This window comes from Mobula birostris, chromosome 32, assembly GCF_030028105.1.
Source record: "Mobula birostris isolate sMobBir1 chromosome 32, sMobBir1.hap1, whole genome shotgun sequence".
In the NCBI taxonomy this organism is placed as follows: Eukaryota; Metazoa; Chordata; class Chondrichthyes; order Myliobatiformes; family Myliobatidae; genus Mobula; species Mobula birostris.
In genome coordinates, this window is record NC_092401.1 from 21,080,173 (window position 1) to 21,106,393 (window position 26,221).

Here is a 26,221-nt window from a genome sequence, read left to right on the forward strand (position 1 = left end):
TGACATTCACCTTGAAATTATGCCCACTGGCCTTTTTGGCCCTTTGAGCTGTGCAGCTCAGCAACCCTCGGTGAATAAGAAGTATTGAATATGTCAGAAGGGCAGCTGAAAAATACAAGCAATTTTTTTCCACCAAGTACTTAAGAATTCTTGCATATTTATGCAGTTTATTGTTCAATGAATCTTTGTTAATACATTTTTTTTTTCCTCCTTCACCCCCCACCCCCACCCCACCAGATTGGGTTCAGCATTTCAAAAACAAAGACTGATACGCCATATACAGTGAGTACTGTTAAAGAAATTTTTACATCTCTCATGCAGAATGTCCTGAAGTATGTTACTGCCAAAGGCATCCTTTGGAAACATGGGCATGGGTATAAAGTGGGAAATGTGTTGGCCTATTTTTGTATAAACTCCCATAAGCATTTTGAATTAATTGTTGCAGAGAAATTTTTGTATTTCGTTAATGTAACATGTTAAGTAATAACCAATTTTCAAATTAAAAACTTGATTACATTGTCGGTCTATAACCCAGTACGTGATTAAACAAAGATAACGAACAGGATGCTGATGATTGATGACATAATGAGCTGAATGAACTAAACTGATTATCTGAAACAGGTTTAGAAAGAATCAAACTGGGCAAAGTACAACCAAACTGAAAGGTGCAGGTGTAGCGGATGTGACAGTTTAATCTTCAAATCATCAATTCGTACTCCAGAGAAAGAGTGAGCATAGCAACAAGACACGAGCTGCTTGTCCTGTATCAGCACAGTCTCTCCCAAGCAGAAATTTTGCAGTAGGCAGAAGTTTGAAGATGTGCTGCCTGAAGAAGCACAAAGAAACGGGCAAGTTTGAAGACTGGAAATGGGGTGCAGCAGATGAGAGAGACATCAAACTGACTCCCTTCGAAATCGGAAGAAGTCCAGCACTGCCATCAGCTCAGAACGCTCAGAAATCACTGTACACCCCTGTACAGTCCAGAGGAGTCTTGTCAGAAGTGGTCTCCATGGAAGAGATGCTGCCAAAAACCCATTCCTCTGAAATAGAAACAACACTAAGAGATCCACCTACACACAAAAACACACAGGCTGGGGTGCTGAACAATGGCAGCAAGTGCTCTGAACTGACAAGTCAAAATTTGGAATTTTTGTCTCAAACAGGAGGCAGTTTGTCTGCAGAAGAGCTGGGGAGTGCTGCATGGATGAGTGTCTGCTGACTTCCCTGCAGGCTTGGGACTGCATTTCTGCAAATAGAGTTGGTAATCCTCAATGTTGAGAAGTACAAGCAGATTCTCTTCCATCATACAATACCATCAGGGAGGCGTCTGATTGTTCTGACTTCATTCTGCAGCAGCCAAGATCATAAAGAACTATCTTCAGTGAGAAGAAGAACAGGGAGTTCTGCAACAGATGGTGTGGTCTCCACAGAGCCATTGATCTCAACCTCATCAAGGCTGTCTGGGTTTACCTGTAGAAACAGAAGCAAGTGAGACAACCAGTCTGCAGAAGAACTGTGACAGATTCTCCAAGATGCTTGGAACAACCTCCCAGCTGATTTTCTTATAAAACTGCACGGCAGTGTCCCTCAGAGAACTGATACTGCTTTAAAGGCAAAGGAAGGTTGCACCAAAAACTGATTTGATTTAATTTTTTTAAAGTTCAAGTTTAATTGTTATTCAACCATACGCTTCAATAGCCATGAATATAGCCAAACGAAAGAGTATTACTCTGGGGCCAAGGTGCAAAATACAGAATCAACAGTCACGCACAGCACAAGACACATACAGCACATAAGAAATCGGTAAAATATAGTCACAGAAAAAATATAGTCCAGGACCCTGACTCCACGAATGTTGCAGAAATCTACAGTTTACCACAATACTGCTTACACACACACATTGCTGGAGGAATTCAGCAGGTCAGGCAGCATCTATGGAAATGAACAGATAGTCAACGTTTCGGGCCGAGACCCTTCTTCAATACATCTTTCCTTTTGCCGTGCAAACACTAGGAGGCAGCACCAACTCCAGCTTGGACGCCACTCCACACTACCTCCAGAAGTGCACAGCGACTCTGCCTCTCTCCTGTGCGGCTGTAAACAGGCGACACCGCAGCTGGAGACCTAGTCTTCGCCACAGCCAAGGCCACGAAGCTCCCCTGCCTTCTGCTAATAAATCAATGAATCGAGCTTGTAGCATTCCACATCAATAATGCCCAACAGTGTCTTGTGATCACAATAAGTGACGAAGACAACTACTCACTGTTAGACTGCACACTGCTTTCGCACACCAACTCCTCCAAGCACTCTCTGATGCACGATCCACACCAAGCCCAGCTCCTTCACTTTCTCTGCCAATGAGCCACTCGCTGACGGGGTTCAACTGCAGTTCTTTAAGTTCTTAATGTGCAGTGGGGTCTAGTAATCAGATACACATTTTAAAAAGGACAGTAAACTTATTGTTGACCCTGTAGAAGCCATTACGATCAATCGCATTGCCATCTTAATGGAAAGATGTTTACTGTTCTTTATAGTAAATTTTCTGATATCTAGGTACTTCGCATTATTTTTGAAAGCATCTTCACTTTACAGAATAATTGTACATATGCCTAAGACTTTTGCACAGTACTGGGCGTGCTGAGGTTTGATCACCCAGTCTTCTGCCACCTTCGGGTGGTGGTGAAGAAGAAAGTCTGTGTTTATCCACTGAGTCATAACTGGCACCAAACTGTTGAAACTGTTTAAAAATGTATTGCCATCAATGTAAAGTCACGTCCACATCTCTGGTGCTCACCCCCTTCACTTACCAGCCACGGAGAGTTTTACCTTTTTACTTAAGCCTGATATAAATGTGGGTTCTCTCGCCCTATCACTTCTCTCTGTTCGTTCCCAACACTTTCTCTAAGTTATTGTCATTCCAGTTAGAACGATAAGACCGTAGAGAGAAAGGGTATGGAACCAGGGCATTGGGCTGACAGTCTGTGCTGATTTTCAGCTAACTGATTACACTAATCTTACATTAAACCCATTTATTATCCCTCCACGTTCTCACCGCTACCCTCCACCACCACCTTTACCACTTGCCTACACATCAGGGGCTAATTAACCAACCATCACATTTCTGGATCTCAGAATCAGGTTTGTTGTTATAACGTATGTTAGGAAATCTATTACATCAATTATGCTGCCCGACCTGCTGAGTTCCTCCAGCGTGTTGTGAGTGTTGCTTTGACCCCAGCATCTGCAGAGTATTTTGTGTTTATGGAATCTATTGTTTTGTGGCAGCAGTACAGTGCAATACATTACAAATTACTATTGGTTATATTAAGAAATATAGAAAAGATAGTGCACGAAGAAAGTAAAATAGTGAGGTAGTTCACTGTTCATGTACCATTCAGAAATACGATGGCAGAGAGGTAGATGCTGTTGTTAAGTGTTGAGTGCATCCTCAGGCTCCTCTGCCACCTCCCTGCCGGATACAGTGAGAAAAGGACATGTCCTGGAGGGTGAGGATCCTCAGTGATGGATCTTGCCTTTTTGAGGCACCTTCTTTTGAAGATATCCTCAATGCTTAACTGGTGAGGAGGCTCGTGATGGAGCATGATAGAGTTGAGTCTACAACCCTCTCGTTTTTGTTTCAATCCTGTACGTGGGAGCCCCTACACACAGAGGTGATGCAGTCTGTCTCTCCATGATACATCTATAGATATTTGCTAGTCTGTGATGTACCAAATCTCCTCATACTAATGAATCGGAGCCGCGGGCATGCTGCCTTTGTGGTGGCATCAATGTGTTGGTCCTAGAACAAATCTGATGAGATGTTGCTGCTCAGGAACTTGAAGCTGCTGACCCCCCAGTGAGAACTGGTGTGTGTTCCACATAGTTGCACGGAGAACATGCAAATTCCGTAAGATCAGGATTGAACTTGGCGCTTTGGTACCATGAGGCAGCAACTCTACCAACTGCACCAGTGCACCACTACCACCCTGGCTGCAATGCTGTGCTGCTTTTCCATTTACGGTGATCACATGCAGTGCACACCCGCCCTCTTTCTCTGCCCCCCTCCCATTAATCCCTGACTATTCTGACTAAAAAAAATCAAGGTTTAAAGTAAATTTATTATTAAAAATATGTATTTGTTGCCATATACTACCTTGAGATTCATTTTCATGCGGGTATTCTTGGGGGGGGGGTAAGAAAAGCAATAGAATTTACATAAAACTATACACAAAGACTGACAAACAAATGTTCAAAAGAAGACAAGCTATACAAATAAATAAAAAGCAAAGAGCCCTTGAAAGTGAGTCTGTAAAATCAATTTAGTGTAGTCATGATTGATGTTATCCATACTGGTTCAGGAGCCTGATGATTGTAGGGCAATAACTGTTTCTAAAACTGGTGATCTGGGACCAATTATATCAACGCAAACGTGAGGAAATCTGCAGATGCTGGAAATTCAAGCAACACACACAAGATGCTGGTGGAACGCAGCAGGCCAGGCAGCATCCATAGGAAGAGGTACAGTCGATGTTTCGGGCCGAGACCCTTCGTCAGGACTAACTGAAAGAAGAGGTAGAAAGAGATTTGAGAGGGGGAGGGGGAGATCCGAAATGATAGGAGAAGACAGGAGGAGGAGGGATGGAGCTAAGAGCTGGAAAGTTGATTGGGAAAGGGGATACCAGGCTGAAGAAGGGAGAGGATCATGGGACAGGAGGCCCAGGGAGAAAGAAAGGGGGAGGGGAACATCAGAGGAAGATATAGTGAGAGGGACAGAGGGAGAGAAAAAGAGGGGAAAAAATAAATAAGGGATGGGGTAAGAAGAGGAGGAGGGGTATTAACGGAAATTAGAGAGGTCAGTGTTCATGCCATCAGGTTGGAGGCTACCCAGACGGAATATAAGACATTGTTCCTCCAATCTGAGTGTGGCTTCATCTTGACAGCAGAAGAGGCCATGGATGGACATATCAGAATGGGATGTGGGAGATCCTGCTTTCCCTGGTGGACAGAGCATAGGTGTTCAGCGAAATGATCTCCCAGCCTGCGTCGAGCCTTGCCAATATATAGAAGGCTGCGTCGGGAGCACCGGACGCAGTATATCACCCCAGCCGACTCACAGGTGAAGTGTCGCCTCACCTGGAAGGACTGTCTGGGGCTCTGAATGGTGGTGAGGGAGGAAGTGTAAGGGCATGTGTAGCACTTATTCCGCTTACAAGGATAAGTGCCAGGAGGGAGATCGGTGGGGAGGGATGGGGGGGACAAATGGACAAGAGGGATGCGTAGGGAGCGATCTCTGGAAAGCAGAGGGAGGGGGAGGGAAAGACGTGCTTGGTGGTGGGATCCCATTGGAGGTAACGGAAGTTACAGAGAATTATGCGTTGGATATAATTCTCCGTAATATATCAATCTGAAAAATATCCAATTAAATCGATCTGTTTTTAAAAGTAATATTTTAAGTAAGTTTATGTCTCAGCTAACATCACAAATACGGTACATACACTTGAGGAAATTTCCAAATTTACACAGCCTTCTGACTCAGACTTTTAGAACATACCCAACTAGTGTAAATAGTTTCTATCTATCTACTCATTCAACTTGCCAAATAACTGAACCTAGGTTCCAGGAGACACTGTTCTGCTAAAAGATGCCATTGAATAGTGGCAAGCTTTGCAGCAGCTTATTTTGTTATTTTTAGGCCTTTTTTCCCTCATGTTTCTCCTGGTAACGAGATTTTGTTTCTAACACAGATGGACAACTCTGATACATGTTTGCTGAGGAAGTACACCAATTCTTCAGATGAATCCCTCACCCTCTTTAAGTTTGACTTAAAGAACAAAACGTAAGTATTCTAATGTGGAAAATCCTATTCTCTGTGGAAGGGTAAGAGGGGAATTGATTTTTTAAGAAATTAGCCATTTTGTCCTTGTAACTGTAATGAATTACTGAGTTTTAGATCTTGTGGGCAAAAGATTCTTGTTGGAGCTGGCAAATTGCTGTGACGTACTAATCTAATTCCAAAGTCACCTCAATATTGATTGAAATTCTGAAGATGTATGGTTAGTAAGGAAAGAGTGGGATTCCTGGAATGTGAAATGGGAATTAATATCAGACAATGTGGCAGATAATTTAAACCAATGCTTTGCATCAGTCTATATGGCGGTGGAAACTACAAGTATTCCAAAGTCAATGTTTAAAAGGCATGGAAGAACCAGGGACGCAGTATTACGAAAACTGAGGTGACTAAAGGCAGAGAAGTCGTTGGGACCTATTGCCGGCATCCAAGAATTTTCAAACAAAGTGGCTGCAGAGATGGTGAAATTCTCCGCAGAGGAGTGGCACAATAGCAGGGTGGCTTGTCCAGTGCTGTTGCAGTGCCACTGACCTACGTTCAATACCTCCACATACATTCCCTCTATGACCGCGTGGGTTTCCAACCACGTCCCACGCGTGTACGGGTCAGTAGGTTAACTGATCACATGGGTGTGATTGGGCAGTGCGGTCTTGTTGGGCTGGAAGGGCCTGTAGCTGTGCTGGATCTCTAAATAAATATAAAATCGGATGTGACCATGGAATTGGAGGGTTTGTGCAACTAGCACTGCAGCAACTTGGGGCAGATCATCTATGATCATGTTGAATAGTGGGGCAGGTTTGAGAGGCTAGCTGGGCTATTACTCTTTTCTTGTGTGCTTTGCCTGGATGTTGTAATTTTAACTGGAGGATTGTGTGTGTTCCGGAAGCTGAGGAAATTCGCTGATAACCAAATGAAGGGAAGTTTTGATATGCTTTTTAAGGTGTTAATGTGAAATCCTGTACTCTGTGCTACCTCACCTCACCTTTGCATCGTGGCCCTGTGCATTTACTACATTTCCCACGGTGCTTCGTGGTCTTGTCTCTTTGCTGTCTGCTCTGCCGCTGCTCTCCTGAGGCATGCTGGGAACTCTGGTTTGCTGTGCTCTGAGATTACTGATAAGGCTAATGTGGGAATTACAGACCTTTCCACAGATGAGGCTGGAGCAGGTGGATGGGTAATACTCCTTTCAAAAGACATAGGAGCAGCATTAGACCATTCGGCCCATCAAGTCTTCCCCACCATTCCGTCATGGCCGACTTATTATCCTTCTCAACCCCAGTCTCCTGCCTGCTGTCCAGAATGTTTGACACCCTTAGCAATCAAAACTATAACCCAATGACTTAGTCTCTACAGCCATCTGTGGCAATGAATTCTACAGATTCACCACCCTCTGGCAAAAGAAATTCCTCATCTCTGTTCTAAAGGAACGGCCTTGTATTCTGACACTTTGCCCTCTGGTCGTAAACTTCCCCCACCACAGGAAACATCCTGTCCACGTCCACGTTATCTAAACCTTTTCAGTATTTAGGTAGGATCCCCTCATTCTTCTAAGCGCTAGCGAGTACAGGCCCAGAACCATCAAATTCTCCTCATTTATTAACCTTTTGTTCCGGAGGTCATTCTCCTGAACCTCTCCAATGCCAGCACATCATTTCTTAGATCCTCAAAAATACTCTCAATACTCCCAAGTGTGGTCATTTATGTAGCTTGGATATGTATCATGTAAAGTTCAGGAACCTCTCTGCTGCAGTTCTTATGCCTACAGGAGCTTTCATCTTGTATCACATACTGTAACTGTTGCTAGTCTGTGAAACCTATAGCTGACCCTTAATGCTATATACTCTATATATCCTTTGTGTCTTTTACATAAATCTGTGTAGGGTGTAGAAAAAATAGGTTTGAAGGTTGGTGCTTTATTATATTTTCAACATTTCACAGAGTACATGTATCCCTGTCTACTCGGTGTGCTGTATGTTGGCTTAGTCAATCAATATCTGTCCTTGTGCCTTCTATGAGCATGGATGACAATATCCACCTATTCCTCTTGTATTTTAACATTTATCTTTTATAATGTAACACACATCAAAGTTGCTGGTGAACGCAGCAGGCCAGGCAGCATCTCTAGGAAGAGGTACAGTCGACGTTTTGGGCTGAGACACTTCGTCAGGACTAACTGAAGGAAGAGCTAGTAAGAGATTTGAAAGGGGGAGGGGGAGGGAGAGATCCAAAATGATAGGAGAAGACAGGAGGGGGAGGGATGGAGCCAAGAGCTGGACAGGTGATTGGCAAAAGGGATATGAGAGGATCATGGGACAGGAGACCAAGGAAGAAAGAAAAGGGGGAGGGAGAGGAAACCCAGAGGATGGGCAAGGGATATAGTGAGAGGGACAAAGGGAGAAAAAAGGAGAGAGAGAGAAAGAATGTGTGTATAAAAATAAATAACAGATGGGGTACGAGAGGGAGGTGGGGCATTAGCGGAAGTTTGAGCAGTAAATTTTCATGCCATCAGGTTGGAGGCTACCCGGGCGGAATATAAGTTGTTGTTCCTCCAACCTGAGTATGGCTTCATCTTTACAATAGAGGAGGCCGTGGATAGACATGTCAGAACGGGAATGGGACGTGGAATTAAAATGTGTGGCCACTGGAAGATCCTGCTTTCTCTAGCGGACAGAGCGTAGGTGTTCAGTGAAATGATTTCCCAGTCTGCGTCGGGTCTCGCCAATATATAGAAGGCCACATCGGGAGCACCGGACGCAGTATATCACCCCAGCCGACTCACAGGTGAAGTGTTGCCTCACCTGGAAGGACTGTCTGGGGCCCTGAATGGTGGTGAGGGAGGAAGTGTAAGGGCATGTGTAGCACTTGTTCCGCTTACAAGGATAAGTGCCAGGAGGAAGATCAGTGGGGAGGGATGGGGGGTACGAATGGACAAGGGAGTCGCGTAGGGAGCGATCTCTGCGGAAAGCAGTGGGGGGGGGGAGGGAAAGATGTGCTTGGTGGTGGGATCCAGTTGGAGGTGGCAGAAGTTATGGAGAATAATATGTTGGACCCGGAGGCTGGTGGGGTGGTAGGTGAGGACAAGGGGGAACCCTATTCCTCGTGGGGTGGCGGGAGGATGGAGTGAGAGCAGATGTGCATGAAATGGGGGAGATGCGCTTGAGAGCAGAGTTGATGGTGGAGGAAGGGAAGCCGCTTTCTTCAAAAAGGGAGGACATCTCCCTCGTCCTGGAATGAAAAGCCTCATCCTGAGAGCAGATGCGGCGGAGACGGAGGAATTGCAAGAAGGGGATGGCATTTTTGCAAGAGACAGGATGAGAAGAGGAATAGTCCATATAGCTGTGAGTCAGTAGGTTTATAGTAGACATCAGTAGATAAGCTGTCTCCAGAAATAGAGACAGAAAGATCTAGAAAGGGGAGGAAGGTGTCAGCAATGGACCAGGTAAACTTGAGGGCAGGGTGAAAGTTGGAGGCAAAGTTAATGAAGTCAACAAGCTCAGCATGCGTGCAGGAAGCAGCGCCAATGCAGTTGTCGATGTATTTTCTTGCTAACTCGCCTGACCCCAAATGCATCGCCCTACACTTTTCCAGGTTGAAGTGCATTGATAAATTCTTCACCAACAAGACAAAATCTGCAGATGCTGGAAATCCAAGAAACGCACACAAAATGCTGGAAGAGCTCAGCAGGCCAGGCAGCATCTATGGGAAAACCCATTTTGGGCTGAGCACCTTCGGCAGGACTGGAGAAAAAAAGTTGTGAAGATTTAAAAGGGTGGGGGGCGGGGAAGAGAGACAAACACAAGATGGTAGATGAAACCTGAAGGGGGAGGAATAAAGTAAAGAGCTGGGAAGTTGATTGGTGAAAGAGATACAGGCTGGAAAAGCAGGAGTCTGATAGAAGATGACATAAGGCATGGAAGAAAGAAAAGTGGGGAGGAGCACCAGAGGGAGGCGATGGGCAGTCATGGAGATGAGTGAGTCAGGGAAAAGGGGACAGGAAATGGTGAAGGTAGGGAGGAGGGGGCAGTGTGGAATTACCAGAAGTTCAAGAAATCAATGTTCGTGCCTTCATGTTGAGGGCTACCAAGACAGAACATAAGATGTTGTTCCTCCAAACTAAGTGTAGTCTAATTGCGACAGTGGAGGAGGCCATGGATGGATATACCGTAATGGGAATGGGAAGTGGAATCACAATGGGTGGCTGCTGGGAGGTCCTGCTTTTTCTGGCAGATGGAGTATAGGTGCTCGGTGAAGCAGTCTCCCAATCTACATTGGGTCTCACTAATATACAGGATGCCACACTGGGAGCACTGGGCACAGAATATGACTCCAAAAGAATCACAGGTGAAGTGTCACCTCACCTGGAAGGACTGATTGGGGCCCTGAATGGTAATGAGCGAGGAGGTGTGGGGCAGGTGTAGCACTTGTTCCACTTGCAAGGGTAAGTGCCAGGAGGGAGATCGGTGGGAGGGAGACGAATGGACAAGGGAGTCGTGCAAGGAGCTATCCCTGTGGAAAACGGGGGAAGAAAAGATGTTTCACCTATCACCTTGTGTTTCTCTTTCCCCTCCTCCTTTTAACTCTACTCCTCAGCTTTTTATCTCCAGTCCTGCCAAAGGGTCTCGGCTCAAAACGTTGAATGTACTCTTTTCCATAGATGCTGCCTAGCCTGCTGAGTTCCTCCAGCATTTGTGTAATAAATTCCTCATGTAGCTTCTGAGTTTCTTCACTGATAACCAATGGCCTATTTTGAGATAGTGTACAAACTACTGGCCCATAGCTAGTGTGCTTAAATTGAAATATTGAAAGCTCTGCTGTCAGTGAGGTAGATGTTCTCTGCATCCAAATGGCATTAACTTTCTGATCATGTGAGAACAGCATGGTTTCTATTGCTATTTGGGTAGAACTGACTGCTTTAGTTTCTATTCTACTCTCACTGTACATGATCAACTCCTGTGTCCATTACAAAGGCAAGCTGGATTGGCCCAACACAAGTCGAGGAGCTGCTGCGTGCTTGTTCTTGCAGAAACATGGCTCAAGGACAGCATCCCATGCACCATCAATCTTCAGTATGCCACTCGAGGACTTGTGCTAATATTATTTTGTGACTGCATCTTCTATCATAACTATATTGCTGTGTACATACGGTCGAGTAACAATTAAACTTGAACATTGTGTACCTGGGCTGGATGATGGTTAGCTATGCGAATTTCATCTGAGAACAGAAAGGTGTGAACAGGTCGATTCACTTTACAGCCACTTCCTTGTTTCACGGATGAAAATGATCTGAGTTCAACTTCTACGACAGTATCTCATGTGGATCACCACTTAAATTTAAGAAAATTGCGTTAAATTGAAAGTAAAGTTGAAATTCTGCATCCACAGAGTCTCTATGAAGAAATTTGGTCAACAAAGCAGGTTGTTAATAACAGAACTGAGTGATGGGAAGGAGCTGGATAATGGTGATGCAGCAAGTGTAAAGAAAGAAAGCAAACCAGCTCAGAGCAAAGAGCCAAAAGGAGGTGCTCAGAAGGTGCCAACTTCAGGTAATGAGCTGCATTTTTTTCCTCTCTCTTTAACTTAGTCACAAATCAAACTACTTAGAACTGTCATTTAAGATCTTAGCTCTCATTTGAGAGCAGTACTGAACTATCAGAATCAGGTTTGTTATCGCTGACAGATGTCATGAGGTTTGTTGTTTTGCAGCAACAGTACAGTGAAAGGCAGAAACATATATTTTAAGTTGTATTAAAAATAAGGAGAGCATAATAGGTGGTTTTCATGGGTTCATGGACCATTCAGAAATCTGATGGTGGAGGGGAAGAAGCTGTTCATAAAATGCTGAGTGTGTGTCTTCAAGCTCCTGTACCTCCTCACCAGTGGTAGAGGACACGTCCTGGATAATAAGGATCCTTAATTATGAATGCTGCCACCTTGAGGCATTTCCTTTTGAAGGTGTCCCCACTGGTGGGCAGGCTAGTGCCCATGATGGAATTGGCTCCCTTTAAAACCCTCTCCAGCTTTTACTGATAAACTGTAGAAGAATTTGGAGACCTTTTTTAAAAAATTTCATCCTGATTTGAAATGGAGCTGCTGTGCTGATATTTGAATTTCAATTACATTAGCTTTTCTTGGAACTACTCAACACAATCAGCTTTTTAGAAAGCCTTCAGTACCAAAACAATATCTGGTTGATTGAGCTATTTAAACCCTTGCCAGCCCAATACATAACATGCAGTTGTCAGAGCTGGTAATAACATTGCTTCCAATGTTGGGACATCAGTATTAAATGGATTAGGTTAAGGTACATCGTTGGACTTCTGTGGATCCAGGAAATATCATGGCTTACACTCTCAAAATGAGGAGTTAGGCAATCAGAGTAAAAATTAGAAGAAACATTTGCCCAGAAGCATTAACTTTTGTGCAGCAAAGCTTTTCATGTTGAAATTGACTTATTAGGTAAAACCAGAAGAAAAAGAGGAACGGATGATAAAAAGAGCAAGGAACCAATCAAAGGAAACGCGAAGCCCGTTCAAGAGGTTAGTGTTGCATGAGATGGGCTCTTAACTAAAATTGATCATGTGGTAAAATAACTTCATGATGGCTTAACATGATACAGTAGTACATATCAAACAAGAATAAGCAGAAAGTCATGATTTCATTAGTCCTGGGGATTAGTTGGCAGAAATCAGATTTGTGAAATGACTTCAAACAACAGGAATTCTGCAGATGCTGGAAATTTAAGCAACACACATTAAAGTTGCTGGTGAACACAGCAGGCCAGGCAGCATCTCTAGGAAGAGATACAGTCGACATTTCAGGCCGAGACCCTTCGTCAGCACTAACTAAAGGAAGAGTTAGTAAGAGATTTGAAAGTGGGAGGGGGAGATCCAAAATGATAGGAGAAGACAGGAGGGGGAGGAATGGAGCCAAGAGCTGGACAGGTGATTGGCAAAAGGGATATGAGAGGATCATGGGACAGGAGGCCCAGGGAGAAGGAAAAGGGGGAGGGGGGAAAAAAGCCCAGAGGATGGGCAAGGGGTATAGTCAGAGGGACAGAGGGAGAAAAAGGAGAGTGAGAGAAAGAATGTATAAGAATAAATAACGGATGGGGTACGAGGGGGAGGTGGGGCATTAACGGAAGTTAGAGAAGTCGATGTTCATGCCATCAGGTTGGAGGCTACCCAGACGGAATATAAGGTGTTGTTCCTCCAGCCTGAGTGTGGCTTCATCGTGACAGTAGAGGAGGCCGTGGATAGACATGTCAGAATGGGACGTGGAATTAAAATGTGTGGCCACTGGGAGATCCTGCTTTCTCTGGTGGACAGAGCGTAGGTGTTCAGCAAAGCGGTCTCCCAGTCTGCGTCGGGTCTTGCCAATATATAGAAGGCCACATCGGGAGCACCGGACGCAGTATATCACCCCAGCCGACTCACAGGTGAAGTGTCGCCTCACCTGGAAGGACTGTCTGGGGCCCTGAATGGTGGTAAGGGAGGAAGTGTAAGGGAATGTGTAGCACTTGTTCCGCTTACAAGGATAGGTGCCAGGAGAGAGAATGAAATGACTTTTCAGGTCTGGTTCTCAGTAAGCCTGAGATGGTGTTGCTATTTTTCTGCTTTAATATGCAATGTGGCATATTGGTGCTTTATTCCAGACAAGTCAGGTGTTTATTATTGAAGCTTGGAAGGATTTTGAAAGGCCCAGAATACGTTTATCATCCAAGATTCAGTTGCTCACTTCTGTGATCTGGATGCCAATTGTCCTTCCCCCTAACATGATCTTAAAATAAATTTCATAATATCTGACCAGCTGAGTTCCCCCAGCGTTTTGTGTGTGAATGTTGGTTTACATTTCATAAACATGCACCAGTCTGTAAAGTGAGAACATTGGATACCTGCAACACACACAAAATCCTGGTGGAACACAGCAGGCCAGGCAGCATCTATAGGGAGAAGGACAGTTGATATTTTGGGTCGAGACCCTTCGTCAGGACTAACGGAAAAAAGAGATAGTAAGAGATTTGAAAGGGGGAGGGGGAGATCCGAAATGATAGGAGAAGACAGGAGGGGGAAGGATGAAGCCAAGAGCTGGGAAGTTGATTGACAAAAGAGATAAAAAGCTGGAGAAGGGGAGTATCATAGGATGGAGGGCCTTGGAAGAAAGAAGGGGGGAGGGAAGCACCAGAAGAAGATGGAGAACAGGCAAGGAGTTATTGTGAGAGGGGAAAGAAAGTTTGTATAAAGGCTAGACTTGAGTTACACGGGTCTACACATGAATGCACACAAAGATAATGCTGCTTTTTTTGGTTTTCTCTCTCAACTTAAGCGTTGGGTGAATGGTGAGGAGAAGAATCTGGAGAACTAGAAACTAATTCGTCCCTGATCAGGAATGGAACATAGGGGCTGTATAATCCAAAATACTGCCTCTGTCTGAAACAAGACAAGCATAGGTAGAGCTTGGTACAGCAGCTGATTAACAATGCAGAGAATTGAAATGCCAACTGGCTTAAATTGTACTTTACCTGTTGCCATGTCTTACAATTGCAGGAGAAGTGGTAGCTGATGTGAGTGAATCCCAGTGACCACAATATAATCCGCATGGCCCTACACGCAACAACAGGATAATTAATGGTTAATGAGTTTTTATGCCTGTCAAGTGAGAATTGTTAACAATCCATGTTCATTTCATTTGTCAGTACACAAGAGTAAAGGAGAAGAAAATCGCTGTTAGTCCAAATCAGATGCAGCATTAAAAAGCATAAAGAACACAATAAATTCAGCAGATTATCTTGTATACATAGACTGCGCTAATCTATGTATTTGTATAAAGGGAACTGAAGTGCATGACACACTGAGAAGTTGTGTTTTTAGTGCAGGCTACCTTTTGGTGCCTTTGGTAGCGGCCTGTGAATGACTGACAGATCCGTCAGCAGTTTGCCTGTTCACTGGAGTTCAGTCTTCTGGTTTCAATGATTTCTTTTCTTCCCTTGCAGGCAAAACCACAAATACAAGAAAAAGTTTTTAAACTGCTAAAAGCGAATGATTCCTACAACTTCAAGGTAAGCATCTTCATTTTAAAGCTTTGTTGCCCTGTTTTGTTCTCTTCCTCCACGCACTCCATCTGCCCATTGCACAGACACTCTTCCCCTTGGTTACCATCTCCCTGTACTCCCACCTCCTCTGTTCGGTTCCATGCTCCACCTTCCTGTTCTATCAGATTCCATCATTATCAACTCCTTGTCACCTCCACCTCTCACCTCAGCCTTTGTCACTATTTCCTCACTCCTCCTCCTCACCTGGTGTCATGAAAATATTCTTAAAAATGGTTCCTTGTTCTTTTCTGATTTAGCAGCAAGTGGTATCTAGACAAAGGAGGCAGTGTACATTTGTAAAAGGTTATAAAAATTACTTACGTAATTGTGTAAAGAATAAAACAAAGAAAAATGGTTAGATACTCATATGATCTCATATAGCGCTCTTTGGATTAGCACAGCTGACTTTTTTTGTTATTTATTTTTTATTGAAGTTCATCATCAAACAAACATTTCCATAAGATGTATTTCAGATGCTGTATATATCATATAATCATATTTGTCATAAATCTCCACATAATATTTATCTGAGGTGTACACTTGTAGAAAGGAGAGGAAAGAACAATTGAAAGAAGGAAACTATGTACAGAGTAGGGAGTGTTTTTTTTTTTACAACATATTCATTGACTTGTGAGAATAAAATCAGGCCTATGAGGTGTTATGTAGTTAAACCATTTTTCCCAGTATGAATCAAATTGTTCCAACTTATGATTAACAGATGCTGTTATCTTCTCCATTTTGTAAATGTCCATTGTAATTTCCATCCATACATTTAAAGCAGGGCTCTCCTGTGATAACCATTTCCTGGTAAGGGTCTTTTTACCAGCCACCAGCAGTACATTCATTAAATATTTATCTCTTTTCAACCGTTCTTGAGGTATATACCCAAAATATATGGTCTTACTCTCTAAGGGTGTTTCACATTTAAAGATATCTTGTAGGGCATTATGTATCCCACTCCAATAGTCTTTGATAATGGGGCATTCCCAGAAAATATGATAATGGTTTGCATTTTGACTTCCACAATTTCTCCAGCAAACTGGGAGGTTACTATCATAATGGGATTTCTGAGAAGGTGTAATAAAACATCTTATCAAGTTTTTCCATCCAAACTCTCTCCATTTCTGTGAACTGGTACACTTCCATTGATACCTCCATATTATTGTCCATTCTTCCTCAGATATAATTATCCCTCCTTCCTTCTCCCATTTTGCTTTAATGTATGAAGTGGAATGTGTTTTAAGATTTGACAAACCCTTATACACACTTGAAATGATTCTACTACTACTGTTGTCTGAATTATATGCTTTTCTAAATAGCTCTATCAGACATGTACTTGCCTTGGTTACATTTTTAACCGTCCTATTAACATACTGTCACATCTGTAAATACCGGTAAAAGTCTTGTTTTTCTAATAAGTGTTTCTCTTTGAGCATTTCAAAACTGAACAGTGTTCCTTCCTTCATTATATTGCATTATTCCTTTAGCTGTCCAGTCCTTAAATCTAGCATCCAGTTTAGCGCAGCTGTCTTAGTCTATTACTAAAAGAGCTCCTCTGTTCAGCCATGGTGGCATGCAGAGGGTAAGAATTGCCAGGATTTTCCGTAGGGACCTTTGTCCTACTACAGCCTCCGGAGTGTCCAGTCTGATTCCTTTGAAAGTCCAGCCAGCCTTTCTAATCAGATTATTGAGCCTGTTGGCATCACCTGTGTTGATGCCATTGTCCCAGCACACCATTGCATAGAAGATTATACTGGTGACTACAGACTGGTAGAGCATGTTAGTAAATTAGTAAAAGAGACAAAATGATATTTATCAATCAATCACTAAGCCATGCCACACAATGTGCTGCCAGAGGGATCCACCAATATCTGACAGCTTTTCCAGTCTCTCTCCCTCTTGATGTCCTTGTCTCTATTTCTGGTTCTGGGCACTAGTAACGGCCCACCCTTATGAAGATTCCCACTTGCTCAAAAAGTTGCCACTTTTTGATACCTTTCAAGACCCTTTACACGAATACTTTACCAGACAAGTGTTGTTTTTTTTTTTTACAGTAGCTACTCAAGGTTGTACACTGGACTGGTTCTCTTGTACTTTCTCAAAATGTTCCCACATCCCAGACTAACGCCATTTTATCTTACAAACTTTTTAGATTATGAGAACACTCAGTCCTCTTTTATTGTCATTTAGAAATGCATACATGCATTAAACTTCCATTTTGTGTTACATATTTTAGCATATACCAAGGAGGAATCAAATTCAACTCTTTCCTTACCTCTGGACCTACCTATCGTTAGACAGCTCGTGCTCTTCTCCCTCCCTCTTTTTAGACTCCCTACTATCTTTTAATCCATATGAAGAGTCTTGACCTGAAATGTCTACTCTGTCTTTTTCCCTCAATATATGCTGCCTGACCTCCTGAGTTCCTCCACCATCTTGTGTCTATTTTAATCTATTTCAAACATCTATTTGAAAATTAAAAGTTAAATTTAAATGTTGGCTTTATTACAATAATTTTTTTTTATTTTGCAGTTCTTTATGAAAATTCCATCCCAAACTGAGGAGGGGCTTTATACCCTCAGCTTTCACAACTGTCATGACATGGTTTCGGGGAATCAGATGGCTTCATTCGATATGACTGTAAGTACATTAGAGGAAGGGGCAGAGGTTAGGATAGAAAGCTTTTAACTCTTCATTTAAAAAAAAAACTCAAAAGCGTATCCAGATGAAGGGTGTCAGCCTAACATGTCAACTGCTTATTCCCCTCCTAAGATGCTGCTGTACTTGCTGAATTCCTCCTGCATTTTATCAGAACCAAAGCAGAGCTAAGAAAACTCGTGATTTAATAGTGGACTCAAGGGTCTAAGTACCTTAGCTGCTTCTATACCAACAAATCTATGTCTCTTCCCCTATTTCTGGCCTCCAAAGGAGTAGTTCTCTTCACAATTGGTACTACTTAACTGCTTAGTTTAAATAAGTTCAAGTTTATTTTCAGTCAACCATATACATGTGTTCAGCTAATCAAATCACTGTTCCTAAGGAGCTGAAGTTCAATGTAAATTTATTATCAAAGTCACCATGTACAAACTGAGATTTGTTTTCCTGCAAGCATACACAGTAACTCCAAGAAACACAAATAGAGTCTGTGAAAGACCACACCCAGCAGGATGGACATGCAAACGTAACTTTGCTGGATCAAATCACAACAGCACAAAAAGATCGTTACTTATCTTTTCACCAGTTTATTTCTTCGAGCTCAGCCGGCGAGTGAACTTGGACCCGACATCAGAGAGAGAATCTTTCTCATCTCCCCGGCGGTTCTACAAGTTCACTGCCCGATGTCAGAATTGTTAGAAGTTATAAGGCCACCGGTACAAAAGAACAGTCAGTTTGATAACCATTCTGGTCAAGAAAATGGACTATTGATACAGAGAACAATCAGTTTGATAACTATTCCGGCCAGGTCAATGGACTATTGATACAATCAATTTGTCAGACAGTCCAGTCACCTTAATTAAAGAAAAGAATGTCCTACCTGGTTTGCTGGAGCCACAACTTAATGACAAAGATAAGAACATCCGTCAAATTTATGCTTTAAATAAAAAGGAATGTTCTGTCTAATTTCCATCAGGTACTGCTTTGTGTCAAAATCAAAAGGTGTGAAAAGCCCAGAGACATCTTATGTGGATCTGGGCGAACTTTAACTCTTATCTTGCTCCAAAGAAAGCAGCTGTGAGACATTATTCAAACCCACTGCAGTCACAGACATAGTACTTAATCCATTGTTTACAGGGATCTGAGAATCCCCCATTCCCTTAAACTTTATCAGACAAATAGCCAATGTGCAAAAGACCACAAACGGCAAGTGCAAAAGACCACAAACGGCAAATACAAAAGAAATAAAATAATAAATATCGAGAACGTCAGTTGAATTGTCCTTGAAAGTGAGCCCATAGGTTGTAGGAACAGTTTATTGATGGGGCAAGGGAAGTTGAATAAAGTTATCCCCTTTGCTTCAAAGAGGTAATAACTGTTCCTGAACCTGATGGTGTAAGTACTAAGGCTCCTGTACGTTATTCCTGATGGCAGCAGCGAGAAGAGAGCATGTCCTGGGTGGGGGGGCTCCCTGATGATGATTGTTGTCTTCCTGCGACAGTGCTCTATTTCGATGTGCTTAATGGTGGGGAGCACTTTACCTGTGATGGATTGGGCTGTATCCATTACTTTTTGTAGGAGTGTTGGTGTTTCCATACCAGGCCGTAATGCAGCCAGTCATTGCACTCTCCACTACACATCTGTGGAAGTTTGTTAAAGTTTTAGATGTCATGATAAATCTTTGTAAACTTCCAAGGAAGTAGTGGCACTACTCTGCTTTCTTCACAATGCCACTTGCATGCTGGACCCAGGACAGATCCTCTGAAACTATAATACTGAGGAACTTAAGTTTGTTGACCTCTGATTCCTCCGATGAGGACTGGCTCATGAACCTCTGGTTTCATCTTCCTGAAGCAATAATCGGCTCCTTGGCCTAGATGACATTGAGTGAGGGGTTGGTGTTGTGGCACCATTCAGCCAACGGCAGTGGCTTTGTCAGCAAACTTAAATATGGCATTGGAGCCATGCTAAGCCATGTTGTGTTTTGTAACTCCAAAATATTAAATTACTGTAAAGGAAAAGATGGAGAGCCTGAAATGCAAGTCTTAGTGTTTTTTCACTTTGAACGAGTCACGTATGTACCATGTATGCAATTCAAGTATTTTTACATATAACCCGTAATGAATTATATAAATGAACCAGAATCTTAATCACACAATATATTTACAATATTACTTAAATACTACTGAAATAATAAATACACAACAAGCTTCACAGGCACAAGTATAAAGGGAGTCGAGCAGGGGGCTAAACACAGGCTTGTGGTTCATCTGTGCTGATAGAGATTGTGGGCAGCCGATCCAAACTGACTGGGGTCTGCAAGTGAGGAAATTGAGGATCCAATTGCACAAGGAGATATTGAGGCCAAAGTCTTGAAGCTTACTGATTAGTTTTGAGGGACGATAGTACCGAATGCTGAGATGTTGTCGATAAAGAGCATCCTGATGTATATATCTGCACTGTCCTGATGTTCCAAGATTGAGTGAAAAGCCAACAAAATGGCATCTGCCGTTGACCTGTTGTAATGGTAGGCAAAATGGAGCAAATCCAAGTCGCTTCTCTGGCCGGAGTGGATACTTTTCATCACCAACCGCTTGGAACACTTTTACTGTGGATGTAAGTGCTTTTGGACAACAGTCATTGAGGCAGGTTGCCATATTCTTAGGCACTGGTATAATTGAAGCCTGCTTGAAATGGGTGGGTCCCTCAGATTGTACAAGCAAGATGTTAAAGATATCAGTGAATACTCCAGCCAGTTGACCAGCATGGGTCTTTGATACTTGGCTGCGTACCCCATCTGGGCTGAATGATTTCTGTGAGTTCACCCTACTGAAAGATGTTCTCATGTCACCCTCAGAGATTGAAATCACAAGGACGTCAGGGGCTGTGGGAGTTTGTGAAGGTTCCCCCATGTTTTGATGGTCAAAACTTGCATAGAAGACATTGAGCTGATCTGGGAGCAAAGGCCTGTTGTCGCCTAGTTGCTTGGTTTCACTTTGTAAGAGGTAATAGCATTCAAGCCTTGCCACAGTTGTCGAGCATCCTTCAATGACTCAAGTTTGGTACAGAGTTGTCATTTTTTAATAGCTTTCCAGAGATCATACCTGGACCTCTCGTATCTTTCTTAGTCACCACACCTGAATACCACCCTTCTGATCCTCGGCAAATTGCGGATCTCGTGGTTGATCTAGGGTTTCTGGTCGGGGAAGTCTGTGAATGATTTTGTGGAGACACACCTGTCTATAATTTTTTTTGTTAATACTGTCCAAAGTCCCTGACAACTGTGGGGTATTCACTCAGGTCCTCTGAGTACTTGTACATGGCTTAGTGAACAGTCTCAAAGCAATCTCATAGCCGCTGTTCTGTCTCCTGCAACCACCTCTTTGTTGTCCTTGTCTCTGGAGCTTTGCTCCTTATCCTCTGCCTGTACAGGTTGGAGGAGGACGGCCAAGTGATCACATTTTCCCAAAATGTGGCCCAGACGTTGAATGGTAGGCATTCCTAATCATAGTATAGCAGTGTTGAGTGTGTTGGGACCCCTGGTGCTGCAGGTTATATGCTGATAATAATCAGGCAGAAATTTCTTCAAACAAACCTGACTTGAAGTCCCCAACTATGATTTGAAAAGCTTCAGGGTAGGCTGTTTCTTGTTTGATGATGGCAGTATTCAATATTTCGAGTGCCTGATTAACGTCGGCTTTTGGTGGTGTGTAAACTGTGGTCACGGTCATGGAGGTAAGTAGACCGGTCGGCACGTAATCACTAGAAGTTTCAGGTTGGGCAACAAGAGTGCAACAGGACTGCTGTGTCTGAGCACCACAGAATTTATCATGAAACACAGACCCCCGCCTTTTGCATTCTCTGGATCAGCAGTCTGGTTCATCTGGTCCACCCTGTGTATCGAGAACTTTTGGGTCTTACTGGTGTGCCCAGAGTGAGCCATGTTTCTGTGAAACACAGAACACAGCAATTTTTTTTTGTAAGGTGCAAAATGTAGAGTCACACACAGCACATGTAGTTACGATTCAGCACATACAGTTCCAAAATTATGTTAGCACAAGCCCTTGACTGACATGGCTTGAAGAATGAGAGGTTAACACATCCTATACAGTCAAGACTGCTCACCAATGCCTCTATTTTCTGAGGAGCCCGAAGAGAGCAGGACTTAGTACATCCATACTCGCGTCAATCTACAGATGCCCAGTAGAGAGCATCCTGACAAGTTGCATAACTGCTTGGTACAGAAACTGTACTGCACGGGCAGGAACGATCTACAAAGGGTTGTCAAAACTTCCCTGTGGATCACTGGCACCAGCGTACCTGCCATCAAGGACATCTACAGAAAGGTGCCAGAAAAGGGCCAGTAATATCATGAAGGATCCCATACATCTTGCTCATGGACTATTTGTCCCCCTTCTTTCATGCCAGAACGCACCAGACTCAAAAACAGTTATTTTCCCCAAGTAGTAAGGCTGATCAACACCTTCACCCACTAACTCCACCACTACTTTGTTATTTCCTTTCAGTCACTTTATGTACAACTTAATGAACATACAGCCAATCTATGTTAAGTATTGTTAAGTATTTATATGTATGTATGTGTTTTTTAAATTATTATCGTGTTCTTTTATGGTTTTTTTTGTGCATCATCGGATCAAGGATAACAATTATTTTGTTGTCCTTACACTTCTGTATAGGAAATAACATTAAGCAGTCTCAGCATAAAGTGTGAGGTGCATGTTTATGTAAGACTGTATAAAGTTACTGGCACTATTATAATAAAAAAAGTTGTATAAATATGTGAAACAGGAGCAATAAATGGAAACTTTAACTAGGGTATAATAGTTTGTGCATTCTCTCCCTCTGTAGTAACCCCACTATTTTTCCTAATTTATTGGATTATTTGTTATAAATTGACTTTGATCATTTTAAAATGTAGATTTTTATAATGTTTGAGCCTCAGCCTGCAATTGACTTCATGGTTCCCAATAGACAATACCAAGTTTTCATTTGTACAACAATTTTGATAAAACATCCTGAGGTATGACTGAAAGCTAATTTTAATTACCCATTTCTTTTAATCCTTGATTGGCCCAACACTTGAGCACACATTTGAGTTATAGTTGCCATTGTAAATGTACCCTTATGTTTTAAATCTTGCTTCTTAGGTTGAGATTACAGCAAGAAATCCTCAGAACTACCTTTCTGCTGGGGAAATGCCGTTGCCTCTGCTGTACTTGGTTATGGCTGGGTTTTTCTTTACTGCAGCCTTGTTCTGGGTTTACCTCCTCCTGAAGCACAGGTAAAGCTTCTTTGCTGCCTAGTATTTAAAGTGGCACATGTGTCTGTGTGTGTAAAAGGTCGTACTGTAGTATGTCTCTTCATTGAGATGTTATTCTCTCTAAGGAGGTCAGTATTAGCTGACCCAGCTGTACTGTTTCAGAAGGAACTTAAGAAATAGCTACATTGCTGCGGGTTTGTGGACGTATACAAGCCAAATTAGAGAAGGAGACCAAACTTGCTTCCTGATTGATGTATACATTCTGAATTAAATGTATTTTTGCTGCAATCCTTTTTTCTGAGAACCACATCTAATACCAGCTATTTAAATCTCAGATTTACTTTGGGAGTTGGGGTTTAATTCCTGAGCCGCTGACAAGAGACTTTAATTTGTGTCAGAGGGTAATTAAGCAAGTTAGTAACATGGCCACTACTTCACTACCGAACCCTTAAATTCCCATGAGAAATCAATTTATAAACATCATACAAAATGCAGGTTGGGTAATTGAAGAGTTTATTTGCAGCACATTTATGTTAGTGGCCCCTCTGCCTTTGTTACGAGGTTGGAACTATTATAAAGAAACTAGTTAGCTTTGGCTAATCTATTGTTCAAATCCACATAAAATCTTTTTGACAACTGAAGTATGTTTAATAATTTCTCTTTTAAACTTCAAAACATTTCTTAATCGTGTTTCATTTTACTGATTTTAATAATACAGAACTGAACAAGGATTACAGCTTATGTTTTAATCAATGCTCTCGTTCTAGAATCAGGTTTTAATTTATTGATTTTATTTAGAGATACAGCACGGCTATTCTGGCCCAACGAGCCACACCACCCAGCAAACCCCCCTATTTAACCCTAGCATAATCACAGGACAATTTCAAGTGACCAACTAACGCACTGACTGGTATGTCTTTGGAATGTGGGAGGAAACTGGAGCACTTGGAGGAAATCCATGCAGTCATTATAGGTGGTGCTGGAACTGAACTCCAAACTCTGGTGCCCTGAGCTTCCATGGCACCCCCATTATCACAACATGCCATGAAATTCATTGTTTTGCAGCAGCAGTACAGTGCAATACATAAAATACACTTAAAGTTATAATAAGAAATGTATTTTAAAAATTAAGTAAGTAGTGTTTTTTAAAAAATGAGGTTGTGTTCATGGGTTCATTGTCCGATGAGAAGTCTGATGGCAGAGGAAAAGAAGCTGTTCCTAAGACATTGAGTGCCTTCAGGATCATGTACCACTGCTCTGATGGTAACAATGGAAAGAGGGCATATCCTGGGTGGTGGGGGTCTTTATTGATGCCTGCTTTTTTTTTGTCTTTTTTTTTTTTTTTTTTGAAGCATTGCCTTTTAAAGATGCCCTAGATGGTGTGGAGGCTAGTGCACATGATGGAGCTGGCTGAGTTTATAACCCTGTGCGGCCTTTTCCTGATCCTGTGCAGTGGCCAATCCATACCAGTTGGTGATGCACCCTGTTAGAATGTAATTGAAACATTGAATAGTAAGCTTGAAGTTTGGGTGCTGCTGAGTCACAAGTTTACAGGGGGGGAGGGGGAATTGTGTGACTTTTTACAAAAAACACTTCCAAGAATACCAATTCCAGATATCCACGCAAGTATTGCTTGTTTAAGAGTTCTCTGGAACAGGGACTTAATAAAGGAAGGGAGGAATATTTGCAGTGTTGCTCTTGGAAAAAAAAGTTTTTAGTCTTTATGCCTAAAAGTAATGGACAAGATGCTTAGTGGTCACTTTATTAGGTACAGGAATGAAACCCTGCGTGGTCTTCTGCTTCGGTAGCCCATCCGCTTCAAGTTTCGATGTGTTGTGCATAGAGAGATACTGTTCTGCTCACCACTGTTATAATGTTATTTGAGTAACTGTTGCCTTCCTGTCAGCTTGAATCAGTCTGGCCATTCTCCTCCGACCTCTTTCAGTAATAAGGCATTTTCACTCACAGAACTGCCACCTACTGGATGTTTTTTGTTTGTCGCATCAATCTCAGTAAACTCTGTGTGTGAAAACCCCAGAGGATCAGCAGTTTCTGAGATATTGAAACCACCTCGTTTGGGAACAACAGTCATTCCATGGTCTAAGTCACTTGGATCACATTTCTTTCCCATTCTGATGTTTGGTCTGAACAACAACCGAACCTTGTTGACCATGTTTTCATGATTGAGCTGCTCCCACGTGAGTGGGTGATTAGATGTTTGCATTATTGAGCAGGTTACCTGATAAAGTGGTCACTGAGTGTGTATGTATGTTATCTCCTCTCTGCTGTCTGTATCTAAAGTCATTGTTGTTGTTAAATGAGTTTGAGTTATTGTTACAAAATTACTATGCAGCATAATGTGTCTTTTAGGTACAATGTGTTTAAAATCCACTGGCTGATGGCTGCCCTGGCATTTACCAAGTCTATCTCCATACTCTTCCATGCTGTAAGTACAAGGCTACATTATGAAAGCATTTATTTCTTTTTTTTTTGTAATTTATTTTTTTATTGAAGTTCATCATTAAACAAACATTTCTGTAAGATGTATTTCAGATACTGTACATATATATCATATCATATTTGTCACAAATCTCCACATAATACTTATCTGATGTATACACTTATAGAAAGGAGAAGAAAGAAAGAACAATCAAAAGAAGAAACCTATGTACAAAATAGGGAGTGATTTTTTTTTACAACATATTCATTGACTTGTGAGAATAAAATCAGGCCTATGAGGTGTTATGTAGTTAAACCATTTTTTCCCAGTATGAATCAAATTGTTCCAACTTATGATTAACAGATGCTGTTACCCTCTCCATTTTGTAAATGTCCATTATAATTGAAAGCATTTATTTCAAACAGGTTCCTGTTCCCACTAGCAGCACTTTGATTAGCTATTTTATTGGCCTAGATCTGAAAACTGGTGTGCCAAAAATCATACAGGAACGAGCAAGCCAGAAGGTCTCAGAAGTTCAGTCAAATTAATTGAGTTTAGGCATGTAGCAGTTGTCCATCGCTGGATGAATTGGGGAAGGATGTAAGTGAAGAGCATTTCTTTTCCTTTTCAAATCACTGTCCGCTTGCCCATACTGGAAATATTGGTCCAGTTCCACTGCAGCACCTTCATTTACACAGTTTACCATTGCTCACTGTATGCTCAGATATACAGATCTAAAACTTGGATTAGGTGGGAAGGGGTTTATGATTCCTTTTAGTGGAGGTAAAAATTTGCTCTTTGCGCAAAGTCAGAGTCATAGCAAGGAAACAGTCTCTTGAGCCCAACCAGTCCATACTGACCAAGATCCCAAAACTTTTCCTATCCATGTACCTGTCCACCTTTTAAATG

The 26,221-nt window shown here is 42.3% G+C and overlaps 1 protein-coding gene across 1 annotated transcript in view; it reads left to right on the forward strand.

The window, feature by feature from the left end:
• LOC140191024 (protein GPR108-like) overlaps positions 1–26,221 on the forward strand; it is a 72,894-nt gene that overhangs the window by 21,324 nt on the left and 25,349 nt on the right. The window contains exons 3-10 of the mRNA XM_072248064.1: positions 238–282; positions 5,745–5,836; positions 11,231–11,391; positions 12,305–12,384; positions 14,838–14,903; positions 17,469–17,576; positions 22,760–22,893; positions 25,243–25,318. Coding sequence (XP_072104165.1) covers positions 238–282; positions 5,745–5,836; positions 11,231–11,391; positions 12,305–12,384; positions 14,838–14,903; positions 17,469–17,576; positions 22,760–22,893; positions 25,243–25,318 — 762 coding nt within the window. The remainder of the gene's footprint in view (positions 1–237; positions 283–5,744; positions 5,837–11,230; positions 11,392–12,304; positions 12,385–14,837; positions 14,904–17,468; positions 17,577–22,759; positions 22,894–25,242; positions 25,319–26,221) is intronic.